The 19988-nt window shown below is 31.7% G+C and overlaps 1 protein-coding gene across 1 annotated transcript; it reads left to right on the top strand.

Moving 5' to 3' along the window:
• The first annotated feature begins 5546 nt into the window (after window positions 1-5546).
• Window positions 5547-15860, top strand: LOC101245639 (probable protein arginine N-methyltransferase 6). Its single transcript, XM_004236817.5, has 13 exons — window positions 5547-5949; window positions 6662-6727; window positions 6901-6969; window positions 8046-8081; window positions 10362-10427; window positions 11135-11203; window positions 11426-11503; window positions 11998-12076; window positions 12899-12993; window positions 13958-14042; window positions 14223-14428; window positions 15248-15366; window positions 15474-15860. The coding sequence occupies exons 1-13, from the start codon at window positions 5665-5667 to the stop codon at window positions 15514-15516; spliced, it is 1296 nt and encodes a 431-aa protein (XP_004236865.1). The 5' UTR covers window positions 5547-5664; the 3' UTR covers window positions 15517-15860.
• The last annotated feature ends 4128 nt before the right edge of the window (window positions 15861-19988 follow it).

Here is a 19988-nt window from a genome sequence, read left to right as displayed (position 1 = left end):
TTTTTCATCAAATTAATATGTAAAAAAATCATAAAGTATAGTATTTTTAAATTTTTTGTTTAAAATATTAAATTAATTCAATATAATTTTACTTTTAAGATTAGTTAAATTGACTTTCGAAAAGTATAACATGATAATTAGAAGTAGACGAGAGGAGTAGCTTTAATAGCTACATCGTTGGTACTATTAAAAAATTATATATCGAATGTTTGTGCATTTTTAAAGGATCTGTCATAATTCAATGATAATTAAGGTTGTGAATTTCGAATATTTGAGGTCTATAAAGGAAATAGATAGATTTAATAGTTACGTGGTTCATTCTTTTCAAAAATAATATATTGAATGTTCGTGTATTTTTAAAAGATATGTCATAATTCAATGTTAGTTAAAGTTATGAAATTCGGATATTGAGCGACTAAGTGAAATTTCGTGGAGTTTTGAAAGAACTTATTGATTTATTTAATGTTATTTTTAGGAAATGAAAATGCTTAAAAAATAGTAGTGAGTACAATGAATAAGTTGTGCAAAAGAGATATTTTGGATTATAATACTACAGGACTAAGGACGGCATACACTGTATCTTCTTTAACAGTAGCAGATGTTTAGGACAACGAAAATGTCCAAAGAATGAAGTTGGTGTATAATGATTACGTAGTATTAAGGTCTGCATTTGAAATTTGAACTTGACGTGAATTTTAAATTTTTTGTACCACTAAGTCAGTCTCTACTTTATATTTAGCGAATTCAAAATCTTTACATATATATTTAAAAGATTACCTTATATCTGTATCGTGTGTTTTTTAAGAGGTTCAGATAAATACTTTATAAGACTCTAAAGTCGTTCGTATTTCCTAAATTCAATTCATAAAATTATATTGAATATATTATGGTAATTTGATTAAAGAGAAGTGAAAGGGACTGCAATGAATGAAACCAATAAAAAAAACAGTATTCAAATAATCATCAACAGGCAAAAATCCCATGTTGATAACAACTGTTTTGCCAGTAGTACAGGCCCCACTTTCTCATCTTACTGCAGTAAAACTAACCTTTTCTTTTTATCGAGACATGGTATGATATATATCGAATTATTATATCATATTAAAAAAATTTAATATTATAATTTTTGTATTATGATATACATTTTAATTTTTTTTTTATATATTTTAATATGATATCTGATATTTAAAAATTGAAGTATGTAACAAATATGCAACATAGCATAATATAATTGAGATATTTTTTTGGATATTGTTTAAGTCATAAAAATTTTATTATACAAGTATATATTAGTCCAAGTTGAATAAAGTATGGTTATCAATTTACCATACCACAAAATATCTAAACTGGACTTTAAAATATCGAATCATACAACATTAAATTGGCATAGTAATAGTTTTAATAGTTTTAGAAACTGAACATTGAAACTACCGTATCGAACTTTCAAATATTGTATCACATCATACCATATTCATCCCCTAGTACCATCATTCAATAGAGGATAGAGTCAAAATATTTGATTTATGAATTTCAAACAAAATATTTATACATATTAAATCAATCATAACGATAGTGATGGGAGTTCAAACACCACAGTATTGGAGCCCTCACAAACAAATGAATATCTTGAATATGAAATTTAAATCAAAATTTATGTAATTTGATTGCATTCGTAATTATTATTTTCTGAATCTATAATAACTCATATAATTGACTTCAAACTTACTAAACTGATTATGTATAATTTGTAAATAAAAACAACGGTACGATAGCTAAACCTAATCAAATAGCTCTTAAAACAACCTTTTTTAAAAAGATTTTGGCCATGGTTATAGGTGAGTGTTTATCTAAGTTCTATAGACTAATTATTAAAATGAGATATTATGATCGATTTGAATTATGCTATCAACCATTATAACAAAGGAGATAATTAGACGGATCGTAATGAATTAATACAATGATCGAGTTAATAATCAATCTAACTTAAATTTGCATGGATAAAAATGATTGGTTAAAATGGATTAGATAATTAACTATACAATGGGTTAAGATCTGTTTCAGCCCAACTCAATTTTTATTAAGCTTAATTAATTATTATTTTTTATTCTTTTAAACTATTTTAGTACTTGATAAAATTGTATTTTTTTTAATTATAACTATATATAACATATCAAATTAAAAATAAAATTGACAAAAGTTATAAATTCAAATAATATATCAATTTAATTTTTAATGAATTGTATTGATAAATAAGTGTATCAATAACTCACCTAAATTTAAACGAATTGGACGAATTAAATTTGATTTTGTCACCGTATTTACGACTAGATATGAACATGTTGGAGTGTGATTTTGAAAGGTGAAAATAGTTTTAGAAAAGTGGACCTATCCCTATTGTACATCAACTTGCAATAGAGTGACAACTAATAGGATGATAAATTAGTTAAAAGGACAAACAACAACTATATCAAAACTGAATTCTGTTGTCCCCTTAATTTCTAACGTAAACATAACAACTTTTTTGATGAGGGATAAAGCGTTGACGATTTCGAGAGAATGAATGTATTATTATAGAATAACGAATTTAATATATAATTTTGATTGATTTGATATGTAGATTCTTGTTATGAATTTGTTGCAACTTTTAAAATTATAGGTTTAAAATTAATTTGTATCAATTCAAATATGTATACGTTATGTATCAAGGTATTAAGAGTAATTGAATTCATTATTTATACGGAAAAAGATCAAAAAAAATTTCGAAGTATTGAAAATGGTACAAAATTACCCTTCATCCATCCATTAGCTTCAAAATACCCTTGTCATCCATCTTTGTATTCAAAATTGACCAATTATTTAATGATTTTAAATTTAAACAATTAACTATTTTTAAAATACGTGACGCTCAACTATTTGTTATAGTTTAACTTATTAGTATAATTTATAAATCAATTCACTTCCCTGCAAGTCATTTTCTGTACTTTGTTTCCATGTTTGACTATAATAAGTACTGCATTGTCTTCTCATCGATGCTAGTTCAGTAACATTTCTTATGCTGGTAAGTTTTGAAAAAATTAACATAAAGTCAAATGTTCACTGTTTTGATTGATTGATAAAAAAAAATGAATTTAAAATTGTGTTGTAAAATAAATCATAGATATATATAAATGTGACCTATGAATAATACCTTTAAGATTTTTAACGACAAAATGAGAATTCTGAAAAAGTATTTTAAATTTTTTTTTAGCCGAACTTGTATAGAGTAAGTTGTTTTTCTAGTCAACCTCACCCCGCCCCAGGGCTCACGGCCTACTAGTAAAACGAGTACGTTATTTTGAACATTTTTTAATAACGGGTGGGAAGTGAATTGATTTATAAATTATACTAATAAGTTATATTATAACAAATAGTTGAGTATCACGTATTTTAAAAAATATTTAAACAGTTTAATTTTAAAACTGTTAAATAAGTGGTTAATTTTGAACCCAAAAATGGATGAGAAGGGTATTTTGGAGCCAATATGTGGATGAGAAGGGCATTTTGGAGCCAATAGATGGGTGGAGGGTAATTTTGTACCATTTCTAATACTTCAAGAGTATTTTAGGCCCTTTTTCGTTATTTATATGTTATATTGTGTAGTACTGCTAATTTTAATATACATATCAAGTTTATCTTTATTTGAGCTCTTAGTGCAAGTTTAAGTTGAACCTAGACGTGAAGAGGGATGTTTGAGTGTGAATTAGATGTCCTACATTAGTTAGGAAATAAACTAGTAAATTACTAGTATGAATTTAGACGGGTTTTTTTTTATGAATTAATTATTGAGATTGAATTAGACTCGTGTATCATATCTTTACTAAGCCTACTGATCTAGGACTTGTTCGTACAACTTTATCGATGTAGAGCTTGAACCTACATGTGAGGGAGTTTCACATCTAACTTGGATGGTACATTTGATTTTACTAGCCTTATGTTAGAGAATGATGAGCTAGAACTCAATGACTTGGTTGATCATATCAAAGAAGGATACATTTTTTTTTAACTAAATGAGGAAGAAAGCAAATATAAATGTACATAAGTTTTTAATTATTTAAATTTTAACAAAGACAAAAAGATTTACTTTTTTAAATTACCAAAATTGTATTTAATATACTAATTTTAAACTACACAAGTCAATTTCATTGTCGTCGAGTTGCTTCAAGTCTATCTCTTTATCCCATGTTATTGAATTTGTATTTGTGTAGTGACACAATCTATTAATATTCAATCTAGATATAAGAAAAAGGAAAATTATGCGGATAAACAAATATATATTAGTTAATTAGTTAATATAACTATAATTTGCATTAGTTACAACTCAAAACTTAGTTCTATCTATAATTACATTCTCTCTCGAATCTCTTCCCTCTCTCTGGAATCTCATTTGTCACTCTCCTCTCACTGTCCAATCTCTCTCTTTTCTCTTCAATCAATCTTTTCTCACTTTATACAAACACAAATATATAATTTGTGTTTGTATATAGCGATAGAAACGGGATATACAAATCATATACATTTATAATTATACAAATACAAATCTTTTGCTGCTTAATTCTCTTTTGCATTTCTCTCTCGCTTTGTACAAATATAATGTATAATTTGTGTTTGTATAAAACGAGAAATATTAGATATACAAATATAAATGTTTTGACTCGATTAAATTATATACGAATTCAAATTGTATGCAAATATACAGATACAACATATACATAATAGTTACATATATACAATTATCTAACCGATATACATATATATTTTGCCTTTCTCCACTTTCTTCACTCTCCCGCTTACCTCTCTCCTCCAGCTCCTAATTCGCTCGACTGATATACAAACACATATGTATACCAGTTACATATATACAATTATTTTGACAGATATACATATACAATTCACCTCTCTTCGCTCTCTGCCTCTCCCGCTCGCTTCTCTCCTCCCTCTCCTAATCTCGCTTGACTGATATACAAACACATATGTATACCAGTTATACACGTACAATTATTTTGATAGATATACATATACAATCCGCCTCTCTTCCTATTCTGCCCTCTCTCGCTCACCTCTCTCCTTCCTCTCTCAATCTTGCTCGTCTCTCTCCTCCCTCTCCCAATCTCGCTAGTCACTCTTCTTCCTATAATAACTACTAATCGTAATTAGCAAACTATAACTATGAAGAATAATTAATTTATTTTAAGTGACTATATGTGAAAATATAATTTCACTTTTGATCTTGTTATTATCAACGTATTCTAGTTTTTGTTGTGGTTCTTATAATATTTACTATGCATATTTTACCATAAATAAACAAAATTATGCATTTTTTAACCTTTATATAGGAAATACACAATATTTAGATTTTTTTCGCATTCTCTTACTTTCAAATATTAAATAGCGATATAAATCCGTTTCGTTTGATTTTTCGGATTGAATTGATTTTTACCCGAACCGTCAACATAACTCAAAATTAAATGTGCTTAATTACAATTTATCAACATTTGAAGGATTGAAAGTGCTAATTTCCCAAAATCAGAACCCCTTTCTATTCTCTTCGTTCACTAAACAATATTTACTCCAATAGTTTTGGGCAGTGAAGACTGTGAGATTCGCGTGAGAAAAAAAAATAATAAAATGTTACAACCAACAGACGGCGGTTACACTAACGGGTACCACCACGACGGCGCCGTCGCCGGAGGAATCTCCGGCGGTCATAGAGTACGCAGAGGCAGCCGCGGCAGGCCACGTGGCCGTAGAGGTGGTGGTGGTAGTAGTGATGGTGATGCTAGGGTTTCTCTAGGGCAGCAGCATAATGAAGATGAAGAGGAGAGGGAAAAGCCTGCACCTCCTTGTACGGAGTTCGATACGGCATATTTTAATTCGTATGCTCATGTTGGCATTCATGAAGAGATGATTAAGGTATTTGTTACATTACGGATCTATTTCACTGAATTTTTGTATTTATTATGTACATATTTGCGTATTGAGTTTGTGCGCATTACGATTATGAATTGAACTAGAATGATTGAGTTGGAAGTGTTTCACCGGAGTGGATATAACATATTAGACTGCATTGGCATGTGTACTTGTCTACTAAATACATTCGGAAGAATCAGTTTGTAGGGAGTGTAATGTTTTGAGGAGATGAGCTTACATGATTATTTTGGCTATACTTGTTAGTATGTTAGGCATACATTTGCAAGAATCAAGATTTTAGAGAGTGTAATGTTTTGTGTAACTGAGCTTAACAGGGTTATAGGATTATTTGGTTATTCTTGATAGTATGTTGGACTCATTTGTCATGTATACATGTCCATATACATTCAAGAAAGTCAGTTTTTAGAGAGTGTAACCGTGGGGAGCTGAAATTATGGAGTCATAGAATAAGTTGGCTTCTTTGCATTACTATAGTCTTGAACACTATGGAGCTGAATACTGTTGCATCTTATTTAGTATGATGATGATATGAAGTGAGCTTAAAATAAGAGGTCTTGCAAATTCATTTTACTGCTTGTATTTAGGTGAATTTAATTATTTGGATTCCATTTGAACTTCATGTTCCCTTGTGTTTATGCTTTCAAATATATCTAGATGTACAAAGGACATGTTAATTTATGGGTGGAACTTGCAGGATCGTGTGCGGACGGACACTTACAGGAATGCAATTTTTCAGCATCAACACTTTATTGCTGGAAAAGTAAGTTGACTATCTAAATAATTCTGTGCCCCAAGTGAAATTCTAAAATTTATCAAATCTCACATTGTAATGCTACAAGTCTTTCATGTTCTTTTTTTTTTAAAAATAATTACATTACATAATTCAACCAGTCTAGTCTATGCCAACGGTCTAATTAAATTTACATTTTCTAGGTTGTCGTTGATGTTGGATGTGGCACCGGGATCCTATCTATATTTTGTGCACAAGCGGGTGCAAGACGAGTAAGATATCATTAAGTCCTCTTTACCTGAAATTTCATCAATCTCAGTTCAGTACCAGAGCCGAGTTGTTATTTCCATGGTTTCTTTCAACTTTTGAGGCAATATTATGAACTTATGTTTGTGAACAAATGGAAAAATTCACCCAGCTATTGCTAGATTACAGTATGTTCTAAATACTAGAAGTTCTCTGAATAGTCAATGTGGAAAATTGCATCAGTCCTTCCAGTTTTTTAAAAAATTGCAACACAATCCGTATTTATCACTAGAATATTAAAGTGATGTAGATGTCTGAGCTATATTGCAGTCAAAACTTCCCCTATCTTCGCTGCATGCACATTAACAGTGCCAAATTTTATCTATTGGGCCCCACCTGTGTGGTGCCAAAGCATGTAAAAGTCAGCTTATGTAAAAACATGTAACAGCTATATATTGTATTCCATTTTCAAGTTTTGTCATGGAAGTCACACAAGTTGAGAGATGATAAAACATATCTTTCCTTGCTCCATAACTTAAAGTTTGAACAAACTGTCGAATCTACGTTTTGGTGAACCTTCTCCTATAAGATTCTTTGCTCCTTTCCTATCACATGCTCCAAAATAAGTATCTCTGTATAGACATTCAAGATTTTGGTTTCTACCAAAACAACAGGTGATCCTGGATTATTTATGGAAGAATGAGTTTTATTTTCGTCTACAAAAAAAGGAATTATGAGTTTTATACATCAAAATACAGAAGAATGGGTACCCAAGATTTATTCATTTGATCATGGTGATGAAATATATGATTGTTTGTTTCTTCAGTCTGCTTGCACCAAAGCAGCTATGGCTCATTTATTTTTTCTCTATTGGATTGTTCATTTGCTTTTGGGAAGATGTATGTTTTTTTCTTCTTCTATACAATAAAGTTGCATCTTTGACGTGTTTTACTTTGTTTCTAACCTGGTTTTTAGTGGACCAAGTGAACTCATGACCTCTTCTTGATGCAATCTGAACTTATTTTGCGTGCTTTAATGGTATTCCCTTTAATTTGGATGTTCCAGATATAACACTTACTAGGCAGATGTTCTTTTATCCCAGGTGTATGCTGTTGATGCAAGTGATATAGCTGTCCAGGTACTTGTTTCATTCTGTTAGAAGATGTTCGTTGAAGCTTGTTCTATGTAGTATTTGTATTCTAAATGTGCCTTAGAGTAATGCTTCTCCACACATCTCTTATGGTTGATGAGTTCTGAGACAATTGACTGCTTCATTATGGTGCTTTATGATGATGTTGCATCCTTTACAAAGGCTTGCAGAACCTTCAAATACTCCCTCTTTAAGTTAACTTTCTACTTATGAAGATAGATCCACTTCCATCCAGAAAGTAAATTGGAATTGTTTAATATCTTTTTACTTTTGGTGTAAAGAAGTAGGTTTAGAGGAGATAGATCAGTTTGTAGATTTATTAAGATCTCTGTAAGTATCTTCTTTTCTAGTTGTTTTTTTTTATCCAACACTTTTTGATGATGTCCAGCATGTCCTTAATGCTGAGGAATACACATTTACCAGTTTTTTGTTAAAAAAGTTAGACTTTCTTTTTGAGAAGTTTGTAAAGAAGTTGTGGTGAGGCAGCAGAGGACAATGATGGTGCATGATGTTGTTCCACTACTTAAAGATTTCAAACACTCACGATTTAACTCATTGTTTATCAGTAGTCTAACGTGGTGGTAAGTTCTCTAAAGATCTTTAGATGCCTTATAAAAAAGGCTCTCTAAAGAACTTCCTGTTGTCCAAATGAAGACAATTTGTGGAGTATGTAGCTGTACAGCCAAGGACTTCTCAAGGGAAGAGTATTTCTTTTCAGTTTTTGTATGTTGGTAGGATGAAACAAACATGAGTTTCATGGATAGACTGAACAAACTGTTCCATGGGAGGACTACTGGAAAACTGAGAATAGGCGGAGTGATAGGTGTCACTTGTGAGTTTGAAGAGAATGGACTGGCATTTAATGTGCAAAAACAAAATGCTTTTGACATAAGTGGAATGGGGTAATTCAGTTGAAAAATATGCTTGAATATACATTGATATGTGAATTATTCTAGGACATTTTAGCTGATATTGTAATTCAATTTATTTCACAAAATTAAGATGCATGACTAAGCAACGGCCGATTATTTATAAACACAAGCATGGAGCCATACCTTACTTTGGCCTCCCGCTAATACTTCATCATCTACTTCAGCAAATAGTACTTCCTCATTTTAGATCATGAGTGAGCATTGCATTCCATAAGCAAGCTGACAAATTCTTCTTATAGATAAAGAAGCAAACAAATATTCGTGGGCCTGTGTCAACTGAGTTATATTACTGGGATATGTTGATTCATCATTTTCCATCACCAGATTCGTGTCAATTTTACATGATGTTGTTGTCGGTATGGTAAAGAGATGATCTAAGTCTGGCATTTACTTTGAACATTAGTTGAAACCAAAATGACAGGGAGAAGAAGAAGACGGCAAGTTGACAACAAAGACAGAGAAGAAAGAAGATAGAAGAAAATAAACTTAGTTAGACATATGGAAGAATGGTGTGGGATTAGGTTGCAGTTGTCACTTGCCTTGCCATTTTTTTCTAGGGTTTTGAGGAGAATAAAGGGAAAAAAAGTCTCTTGGGCCAAGGAGGACTCGACTGACATGGTTTACATGTGGTGTTAGGGTTAAGTATTAAAGTTTGATGTGGTGAAGGAAGAGAGGCAGAAAGCATGAGGGTTGAGGAGACTCAAAAGAGTAATTGGGAAATTGGTTCTGACAGTAAATATATCTTAATATTGTAAAAAATATAATAAGAAAAAAATGACACAGCTTGATAAGGAGTGCTCTCTGGTCCATTGGTTAAGCCTGAACTTTGGCTAATAGAGGGTGGAAGTTTGAACCTCAACTTTTCTTTTGGGCAAATGTGTGAGATAGCCCCTTTTTGTCAAAAAAAAAAATGAGGTTAAGCTACATCCATTCTATCTTTAGAGTTTAGATTCAACAAAACCATTGGGCCAAGGATCCTCTATATTTGCAAAAGTTATAAATATGAATGTTTTTTTTCACTTATAGAAATGTTGATACCACTTGCAAAAAATCTTGTTTATGCTGCTGATTTAGATCACTCTAAAAATACTATTACATAAATTTTCTTACTTCCAATGATGCCACTTAGAGCGAACCTTTGAAGCTTTGAAATTCCTACAATTGTCTATCCTTTCCTACTAAAATGTGTAGACATTATTCAAACCATAATAGATGAAGGGATTCACTCTAGTAGCTGGACATTCTTAAGATCTCTTCCACTGCATTTTTTCTAGAGGAACTACGTGAAATAATTGAACTTGAATTTAATTTACATCTGTTTTTTGTGGTTCTCCAGGCGAATGAAATTGTGAAGGCAAACAACTTATGTGACAAAGTTATTGTTTTGCATGGGCGGGTCGAGGTATGTTCTGGTCTTAACATTTGATTCTTCCGCTGTTTTTGCAACTTAGAGTTGATGTTATTACCATTGGACATTGGCTGCTTATGTTTGCTTAAGTTGTATGAAATCTACCTTTTCTTAGAGCGAAGTGAGAATCCTTAAAATTCAATTTGTTTGTATGTAGATGGGTGCATTAGCAACATATGTTAACCGAGACACATGTAGTAATAAATTGAAAAATAAGATAGTTGGAGAGTAAAAATTGAGACCGATAAGGGAGACTAGACAATGCTCGACTACGTACTAACCTTCTACAACTAATCCTCGACCTCCAAATCCTCCTATCTAGGGTTATGTTCTAGGTAAGTTACAAGTGTGTCATGTCCCGTCCAGTCACTTCCCTCAATATTTCTTCTGGCCATCTCTACCTCTTCTCATACTCACCACAACAAACCTCTTACACCTCCTCATTGGGGCATCCATGCATCTTCTCTTTCACATGTCCGAAGTCTGAACCATCTCAGCCTCTCCTCCCTCATCTTCGTTCATAATCCTATCTCTTCTAGTATGCCCACACATCCATTTTCATAGTTGTCATCAATGGAAATGTTGTCATTTCTAACTTTGTCGTAATTGAATCTCTTTATTATGGATGAGTATATCTCTTGTTATTATGTAGATTTGAGTTTGGTGACTAATGACTATATCATACTTTTTGGTTAGTTCAGGATGTTGAAATTGATGAAGAAGTTGACATTATAGTTTCAGAATGGATGGGTTACATGCTGCTTTATGAGGTAATACCATATAGACACACACATTTCAATGCTTCACTTATAGACATCTATTAAAAAATTGCTTCTCTTTCGGGATAAGACTGGGCACTGGCCTGGCACCAAGGCGTGCCTACATCTAGTTTGGTCTCCATATGGTTTACCTTTTAAATGTATTATATGGGATTCCATGATTTCTCAACTTTTCTGTTTCTTACACTGCATGGAATATGCTTGTCCTTGCAGAGCATGCTGGGGAGTGTTATCACTGCTAGAGACCGCTGGCTGAAACCAGGAGGTCTTATTCTTCCATCACATGCAACGGTAGTCATACTCCATTTTCTAATTTATGTGTGCTTTCAAATTTATATGGGGATTATCTTCTGTGTGTTGTGCGTGTGTATTATCCTTCTTTTGCATCCTTTATTTGGGTGAATAGTGTCTGTATTATCAGAATTAGATTCATCATTCACGTATTTAATAGTTATGTGACAGATTCAGATATTCTGTAGTTAATGCGGCAAATACACAATATTAGTATTTGCTTCATATGTTACTCATAGAGGAAATCCCGTGATGATACTTACAGTGCCAAGAAGTAATATGTAGCAGTTGTATTAGGAATGGTGATCTATTCATTTAGATTAAGATGAGAAAAGCTCTTAGAACCAATTCTGATGCCTACTGCATTGTTCACCTAGAACAAGTCCGAAGTATCCAGACCTGGAGTCTGATGATAATGAATGACCTTTGCTTTTCCACCACTTAATGATATGAAATAGTGACGTTATTTTAATCTCTGTTTCTTCTCTCTGCAGCTATACATGGCGCCTGTGACGCATCCAGACCGGTATAGTGAAAGTGTTGATTTCTGGCGTAACGTTTATGGAATAGACAGTGAGTATTGGTCGTACCACTCATGGTTACCTCTGCTGTTCTTCCAACAAAATCATAACCTTGACGAAGTGCTCTCTCTTACGAATGCAAATTAGATTCACTTTCTTGCGTTTTATGTTGAGGATATCACTATTATGTTTAGCCACTTTATTAAGTTAGACATGTGAAAACTCTTGAGATTTAATTTATGATATCATTATTCATCGAACTGTATATAAAGCTCAACTCCTTTTGTCCAACCATCCAGTTCATTTTCTCTTCTCCATCGTTGTCTCACATTTGGATCCCCACATCAACAAGAACATCTTAATTGATGAAGAATACTCTTTTCTGATTGAAACAAAATTATTCTAGTTCATAGCACTGAGTGGCTAATTATCTAGTCACCATCACTTGCACTAACATATAACTCATCTTTAAATAGCACTGTTTCTCAATGACCTTTCTTGTACAATGATTAAACTTGTTTTAAATCTTAATGTCTCCAAACTTGCTGGTTTGTATACCATTTTAATTCGTTGGACCGTATCATCTTGAGATTATACGGTTGATTCTTTGTTTGTTATCAACAGAACTGCTGTTTCATTTATTATCCTCCCTTATCTAGTAAAAACATGAAAGGCGTTATCATTCTGATCACACACACAAAAAAAATGTTATCTCTGTGGGAGAGCTGTATAGTGCATACGGACCTTAAACCCTGTGTGAGTGGGGCAAACAACCCTAAAAAACAAAGTTTATTGCTAAATGCCTATGCTTTTGATTATCTATATCTGTATGTGTTTCCTCTTTAGATTTCAGTTGGAATTCCATTTTTTGTAGTGTCTGCTATTATGCCGTTAGCGAAGCAGTGCGCATTTGAAGAGCCATCGGTGGAGACAATTACTGTTGAAAATGTTTTGACATGGCCACAAGTGGTTAGTACTGGCAAATTCAATTATTTTTGGGTTTGAAATTGCAAATTATTATTTGTGTCAAAAAGGACAACAACTTTGTCTTAATCCAAGCAAGGGGATGCTTCCTGGTAAAGGAGCTATATGAAAGAAAAATTTATATGATTTAAGTTAATACGCAGATCATTGGATTATTAGATTCTGCAGATACATGTTTGTAATCTGGGATCATTTGATTGTTGCCCGAAAGTCTGGATAAGTAGGACTACATACTTGAGTTATATGAAGTTTGAAATTCCCATTGCTGCTGAGTCTCAGAGGTGAAGATCATTTGGAATAGAACTCCTTCTGATTAAGGGGAACTATATGAAACAATTCTTAGCCTTTTTATGAAAAATAAAAATGCATAATCTAAGTCGATAATCATGTATGAAGAAGTGTCAATCTGTTGCTCAATCATTCTGTCCAGGTTCTGTTGGATAGTCACACACAGCATGAAGAGCGCAGAGCTGTAGTACTATATACTAAATATTAGTGATTAAAGAAGCAATTATAGGTTCATGAAAATTGGTTGCTCGGAATAAAAATTGACATCTATTCTTAAGGTGGTGAATCCTCAAGAGGAAACAAAAATATTTTTTTCCTTTCCTGTTTGGGCTTGTCCTTTTGCATGAATAGTACGTCTTTCAGAACTACAGGATCATGTAAGATTCTAGGGATTGTGAATAAGGTAAGGGATCTTGCTTAGTGCTTATGGTATGGATGTTTTATGAATTGCATCATGCTCTTGAGTCTTCACAGTTATTTAGCAGACTTAGGGTGCTCTTGAGTCTCGAGTATGGTCTGATATTTATATCAAGATCATCTGGAATTTAGAATTTAGAATGTCCTGGGCTTCTGTGCCTTATGCTCAATTATTTCCTCTGGCTCTTTGTATTTTATGCACTATTATCAATTTTAAACTCATTTCCCTTCAACTAAATGGCAGGTGAAGCATGTGGACTGTTATAAAGTGACAACTCAGGAGCTAGAGTCCATCACATCCAGATTTAGATTTGAGTCAATGATGCGATGTAACTTCTCTCTCCCTTTCCAAATAAACATTGTCTGAATCTGTTGTACAGGGAACTGTTCTTTTTTTATATAAGAAAAAAATAGTGGGTGGGAGATGATTCATGCTTTTCTTCTTTTAGTGTTGATACCTTCTTCTTTAATGTTCTAATGGTCGTATGGCCTGATTCTATTTTTTTCAGCACCCTTTCATGGTTTTGCTTTCTGGTTTGATGTGGAGTTTACTGGCCCTAGAGTATTTCCTTTGGATAATGGTATGCGGCCTTCATTTGTTGAGCCTTCAAACAGTAACATGATGGAAGACAATCAAAGAAAGAAGCGTCCCAATCCTAACGACGCCCTTGTCTTGTCAACTGCACCAGAGGATCCCCCAACACACTGGCAACAGGTTCTATAACTACTCCTCCCCCCCCCCCCCCCAAACACACACACACACCACCCCAAAAAATTAAAAATAAATAAAAAAAATTGGGTGCTCTCTCTATTCTCTCTCTTTGCCTTTGGTTCATCGGAATGAAAGGCAGGCTTAGAAAAGAGTAAACTGATTACAATCTGCATCCAATTTTGTCATCTGATTTTATAAAATCTACACTAGGAGTTGAACAAATATACATTTTCCTCCGTACTAGACTCGTAGATGGACCAGGAAACACATTCTGAGGCCATAAGAAATATGTTTGCTATTGTCGTAAGAGGCTTGGAGCTTCTGTGCCACCTTTTTTGTGCTAAAAGCTGAATGTTATCTTGAGATTGTCATTAATAACCTTGAGAATTTCAAAGATAATACTGTCAATGTTAAATCTAGATGTATATTTTTGCTTAGATTTTGGTGCAACGTGGCTAATGATAATGTAAATAATACCATGACTATAATTGATTTTGTTATCTCATCGCACTCATTGTAATGCTCTGTTCAGGATGTGACTTTTGAGCCAGCATATCCACATTACTTGTCAAAAAAAAAAGAGTGCCTGATAACAGTAATGCTGCTGACATTCTTCATATAGAAGATTACCTGTTAGTTTAAGTAATCCTTGATATTGGTTCTTAGATGGAATACCTAAATATTTTGATAAACTAATGATATGATAATCCTGTTTGGAAACAAAATTATGGATTGATTGTTATCTCATACTATTTGTCATATTTTCTCTGGTGAAATTGGTGCATGCGCTCATGTTTTTGCATTTTTGGCATGAATTTGCAGACATTGGTTTACTTCTATGAACCCTTAGACGTGGAGCAAGATCAGGTTATTGAAGGCTCTCTAACGTTGTCACAGAGCAAAGAAAATGCTCGATTCATGAACATACATCTTGCATATTCGTATGTTTTGACTCAAAGCTCAATCAAGGCCACTATCTTAGTTTACTTTCAGCTTTTCAGGTATTACCTCTAACTTTAACATCCTATTCACATTCTTCATCATGCAGATCTGGCGGACGTTCATTTGTCAAAGAGTCGGTGATGCGTTAAATCAACATATGAAGTCTTTGTCAGCTGAACCACTGTGATGGTCGGTCATACACGGTTTCTGATAATTCTGCTTGTCATTTAGGTAGGGAAACGAAGGTGAGTTCAGGGCATTTGCACTGCCTCAAAACTTAAAAGCATTGAGTGTGTCAATTTCACTGCATATTCACGTAGCATATTATGTGAAAACTTGTAACATGTTTCCGCGAGAACATGGGTTTCTCATTAGCTGTATTTTATAGAGTAGATGTAGGGTTGGTTGATCTGGTATTGTGTTAGAATTTTTTAATTAGTTTAATTCATTTGGATATGAAAAAGATAAAAAAAAAATCTAATTGTTTCTTCAACCACCAGCTTGTGACAAGCTACTCTTATCCTTTTCTGAGTCTCTCTTTTCCAGTTATTGTACTGTTCTTTTAGTATTCCCCTTCTTTGTGTAGCTGTATGCATGTTAGAAGTGCTAAATTTGATAAATACTTGTGTCCCATAACTATAAGGGATACTATAGAAACACAGACAATCAAACATAGCCTCAGCTGACAAGAACTCCAACTCTCGAGTAAGCACGAGGCACCTCAATTCGTCTCCACAATGTTATGTTGGCTGTCCATGGTGATGAGTTGGAGTGTTTAGATGTTCACTCTCAAAGTTGGAGTGTTAACTTGTCATGTAAAGCCAAGTTTGAATGTCTGTTTATGTATTATGCCTTCGACATAAGTACATATGGTAGTCTTAAGGACTAAGATTCTTTGAGACAAATAATCTAACATAAGATTTAGTTGATACATCAAAGGAGCTATTGATTGAGTGAAATATATATATATTTTTCCCTATAAAACAGATCTCGTCCACTGGCAGGTCACTTCCATTTCACTTAATTATACATGCATTTTATTGCATGAATAGCTAGTGACAACTTTATTTTGGAAGTCTATTGCAACCACTAGGGCCCTATATATATGTCCCATGTTCTCTAATTATTGTTTTTGTGCATGACAATACAATTTTCACGCCTTTGACTGCTACAATCATTGTTTGTTTCTTTAGTAATATCAACCAACGAGGGTAGGGTACGTTGAGTGACAAGTACCTTTTCATTCTTAGCCATAGATATTTCGTATTTGAGTCTTCACAGATATGAATCCTTATTTGTTAAGAAGTGTTTTACCTTCAGCATGATTTTGATTTAGCCGAGCTTTAATTTGGATATTAAACATTGGGTGGGAAGCTGAAAAAGGTAATATATATATATATATATATATATATACACACACATTAGAGAGAAAAAGGAAAATGATTTAGTTTCTATTGTCATTAGGTTATATTATATACATTTGTTGAAAACCTAATGGGTGAAGGTTACAGAAGTCTACAATAAAATTCCAAACTCTTAATTGATATTAAAGATACATTTAATAGGCGTTTGACCATGTGATATGGTATTGGAGATGGAATCAGCGTTTGGACATGTCATTTTACGCTGATTTCATTTCATGGTTCCATATCATGAGATATGGTATCATATTCTTTAAAACCCATTATATGGAATCATATGAGAATACCATGTCATGATTTGAGTTATTTTAATACAAAAAATAATTTACGAGTTTATATTTTGTTAAAACAACTCCACATTTATATCTACTAATCATTTATTTCACATGTAAATAAAATTTATAATCACATCATTACTTTTTAAAATTGATTATTCTCACCAACATATAATTACACTTTAACTCACACTTCACACAATTGTTGAGTGATAAAATCTTGAAGAGCTAATAAAAGGTGTTTCATTTTTACTCAAATATATTGATAAAATGATTCCTTAAGTGTAGAACAAATAACTTTTGTAATAATTTATAATACGATTTTATGATTTTTTGTTTATTTGATAATATTGAATAAACAATTGAGATTATTTTAATAGTTTTAGAACTTATAGGATTTTAATGTTTATGAGAAACTACACAACACCAAAATTTCATATCGCATATTCAAACAAAATTTTAATTTCATCTCATAATTTTAATATCTTGATATTATATCATGATTCCGTATCATGATACCATATTATGATATCATATCGCATGATTAAAAGAGCCTTAGTATATGGTTGAAATTTGATAACAAGGAAATATTTATGAAATGAAATTTAAGATGGTAGAAAAGCAATGATTTGAAGTTTTATTATTGTATCTATAAGATACTAAAATTTAATAGAATTACAGTAATTTTGTACTTTAATCCTTTTTCACCTTTCCAGCCTAAAAAAAACACTTTAATGTGAGACCTTGAGAGATATAGATAGACATATCACATATGGAAAGGACTATAGGGTCTATAAATTTGATATTTGATTTGACTTAACATTTTCCTCTCTCTTTTTTTTTATTCTTTTTTCTTTTATTCTGTATCTGATTACAAACTACTCACTATTCCAAATTAAATTGATCAAAAGAAAAAAAAAACTTATTGTTTTAAATCAAAACTATACCCTAATTAGAAGAAATCAAAAAGTGTCATCTAAAATTATAAGCAAGGTATGATACATAATTGACTCTAAGTCCAACCATTTTAGTTATTTTTTTGTGAACTTCAGGTAGAAATGGTAGAAATATATGAACTTTAATCGATTCTTGGGTAATTCAATCTCTTTAGTTAAATTTTGATTTTGACAAAACTAACTTCAACATGTAGGTCTGAAGTGGTGAGTCCATCTTTTACCCTTATGGCCATATTGAATTGTAGGGACTTACAATTCTTATCATGCCTACAATAAATTGAAAAAAAAAACTATAATTGTGAAGGAAAAAGATGAATAATTCACCTTTATAAAAAGGAAGTTGAGACTTGATCATCATCTCTTCTATTCATAATTGGTCCCTCCACTCTTCCAAAATATATTTGCTTGTTTTGCTATGCCATTTTATTTGTTAAGTAAAATATATATATATAAGCTAAGAGTGTGTTTGGTACATAGGAAAATATTTTTTAATTCTCTCATATTCGAACAAGTTTATGAAAGATGAGAAAAATGACTTTTCTGTAGAAAATAGGAAAACATTAGTCATACAAGTGATATTCCACGTAAATTATGTTCTTCTAACCTTCCAACGTACTTCATTTTTATAGAAAATATTTTTCATCGTACCGAACATATCCAGGGTAACAATTTGATTTCTTGTGGATGATGGAAACTCATTATTCTATTTATTGTATGTATGTGAATGCTTTAAGTTGCATTGGGAAGGCTAGCTAGCCAAAAGCTTCAAACTTAAAGTATTTCATAAAAAGTGCACAATAGTTATAATTTAATTCTCTTATGGTCAAACCTCTTTATAGTATTAGTTTCATTTGTTCGAACTTTTTCCTTTTTTGAATATTATATCACGATTAATTGTTATACACTTATATTTCTTTCTTAAAAAAAAATAAAAAAATGAACATTTGATAAATACTAAGATCATGAGTTAAATATACCATTCTATAGTAAATTTTAGATGAAAAGTTAGAAAAGTGATATCTTTCAAATTCATAATTACTTTCAATTATGTAATATTTCTTCTAATATTAAGCTAATTGGTCTTTTGTTGTGTGCTTATTTATTTATTTAATTTTAAAGAAGCTTTTATTTAATAGAGAGAGAGAAATACATAAACATGTGTGGAGAATCTTAGTCAAGAGACCCCATCACATTGATGTAATCATTTTGTCACCTTCTTAAACAATATATTTTTCTGTCTTTACAAATATTTTAATTATGAATAAGAATTTAATTCCAAAATTTCTTTTTATCAAAGGTACCAAAATGTTAAGATTGGTTATCATATATAGGAAGTGGAATAATGAATTTCATAAAATATTCTAATTCACAAGTTATTTTTATCTATTATATCACATTACTCGAGATACTTACGATCCGAAAGATATTTATAGAATCGAATATTTATAAATTATATAAATTTTTGTGTGTCAATATTTATAGGAAATTTAATAAAGATGGTAACTAATAATCTACTACATCAAGTAAAATTACTAATTAAACTTTATAAGTACTTAAAAAGAAATTTAAAACCATTTAAATGATTATATCAGTCCATAATCATGAAAGAAAATGATGTATTTTGTGTCTCATTTTGTTAGATTACTTTTTGATAGTCAAGCAAAGTTTGATGAAATTGTTTGAGAATAATAAAGGATTCAAATTTAAATTTTAACATAGACTTAGGTAAATTTTTTTTTCATGAGTTCTAGTTTTGATACATATTACTAGCGGGAGGAACATGTAATAACCTGATGCCCCATAGCATAATCTATCGAATCTTCAAGGATTGTAGTACTACTGCACGCTAGTACATGATGAATATTTCTTTCTCTTTTAATTAGATATTTTGAATTTGAGCTATAAATATAGAATCGTTTTTAGATTTTTGAAGCAAATGTAATTTAATCGAACTCTAATACAGATATCA

This window comes from Solanum lycopersicum, chromosome 4 (assembly GCF_036512215.1).
Source record: "Solanum lycopersicum chromosome 4, SLM_r2.1".
NCBI classification, from domain to species: Eukaryota; Viridiplantae; Streptophyta; class Magnoliopsida; order Solanales; family Solanaceae; genus Solanum; species Solanum lycopersicum.
This window is presented reverse-complemented; position numbering and strand designations above follow the sequence as displayed.

Excerpts from the sequence above, each read along its gene's own strand:
- LOC101245639 (XM_004236817.5), top strand. The coding sequence starts at position 5,665 with ATGTTACAACCAACAGACGGCGGTTACACTAACGGGTACCACCACGAC. Across the intron at positions 11,204-11,425 it reads GTTACATGCTGCTTTATGAG|AGCATGCTGGGGAGTGTTAT; the intron begins GTAATACCATAT and ends TTGTCCTTGCAG. Across the intron at positions 11,504-11,997 it reads TTCTTCCATCACATGCAACG|CTATACATGGCGCCTGTGAC; the intron begins GTAGTCATACTC and ends TTCTCTCTGCAG.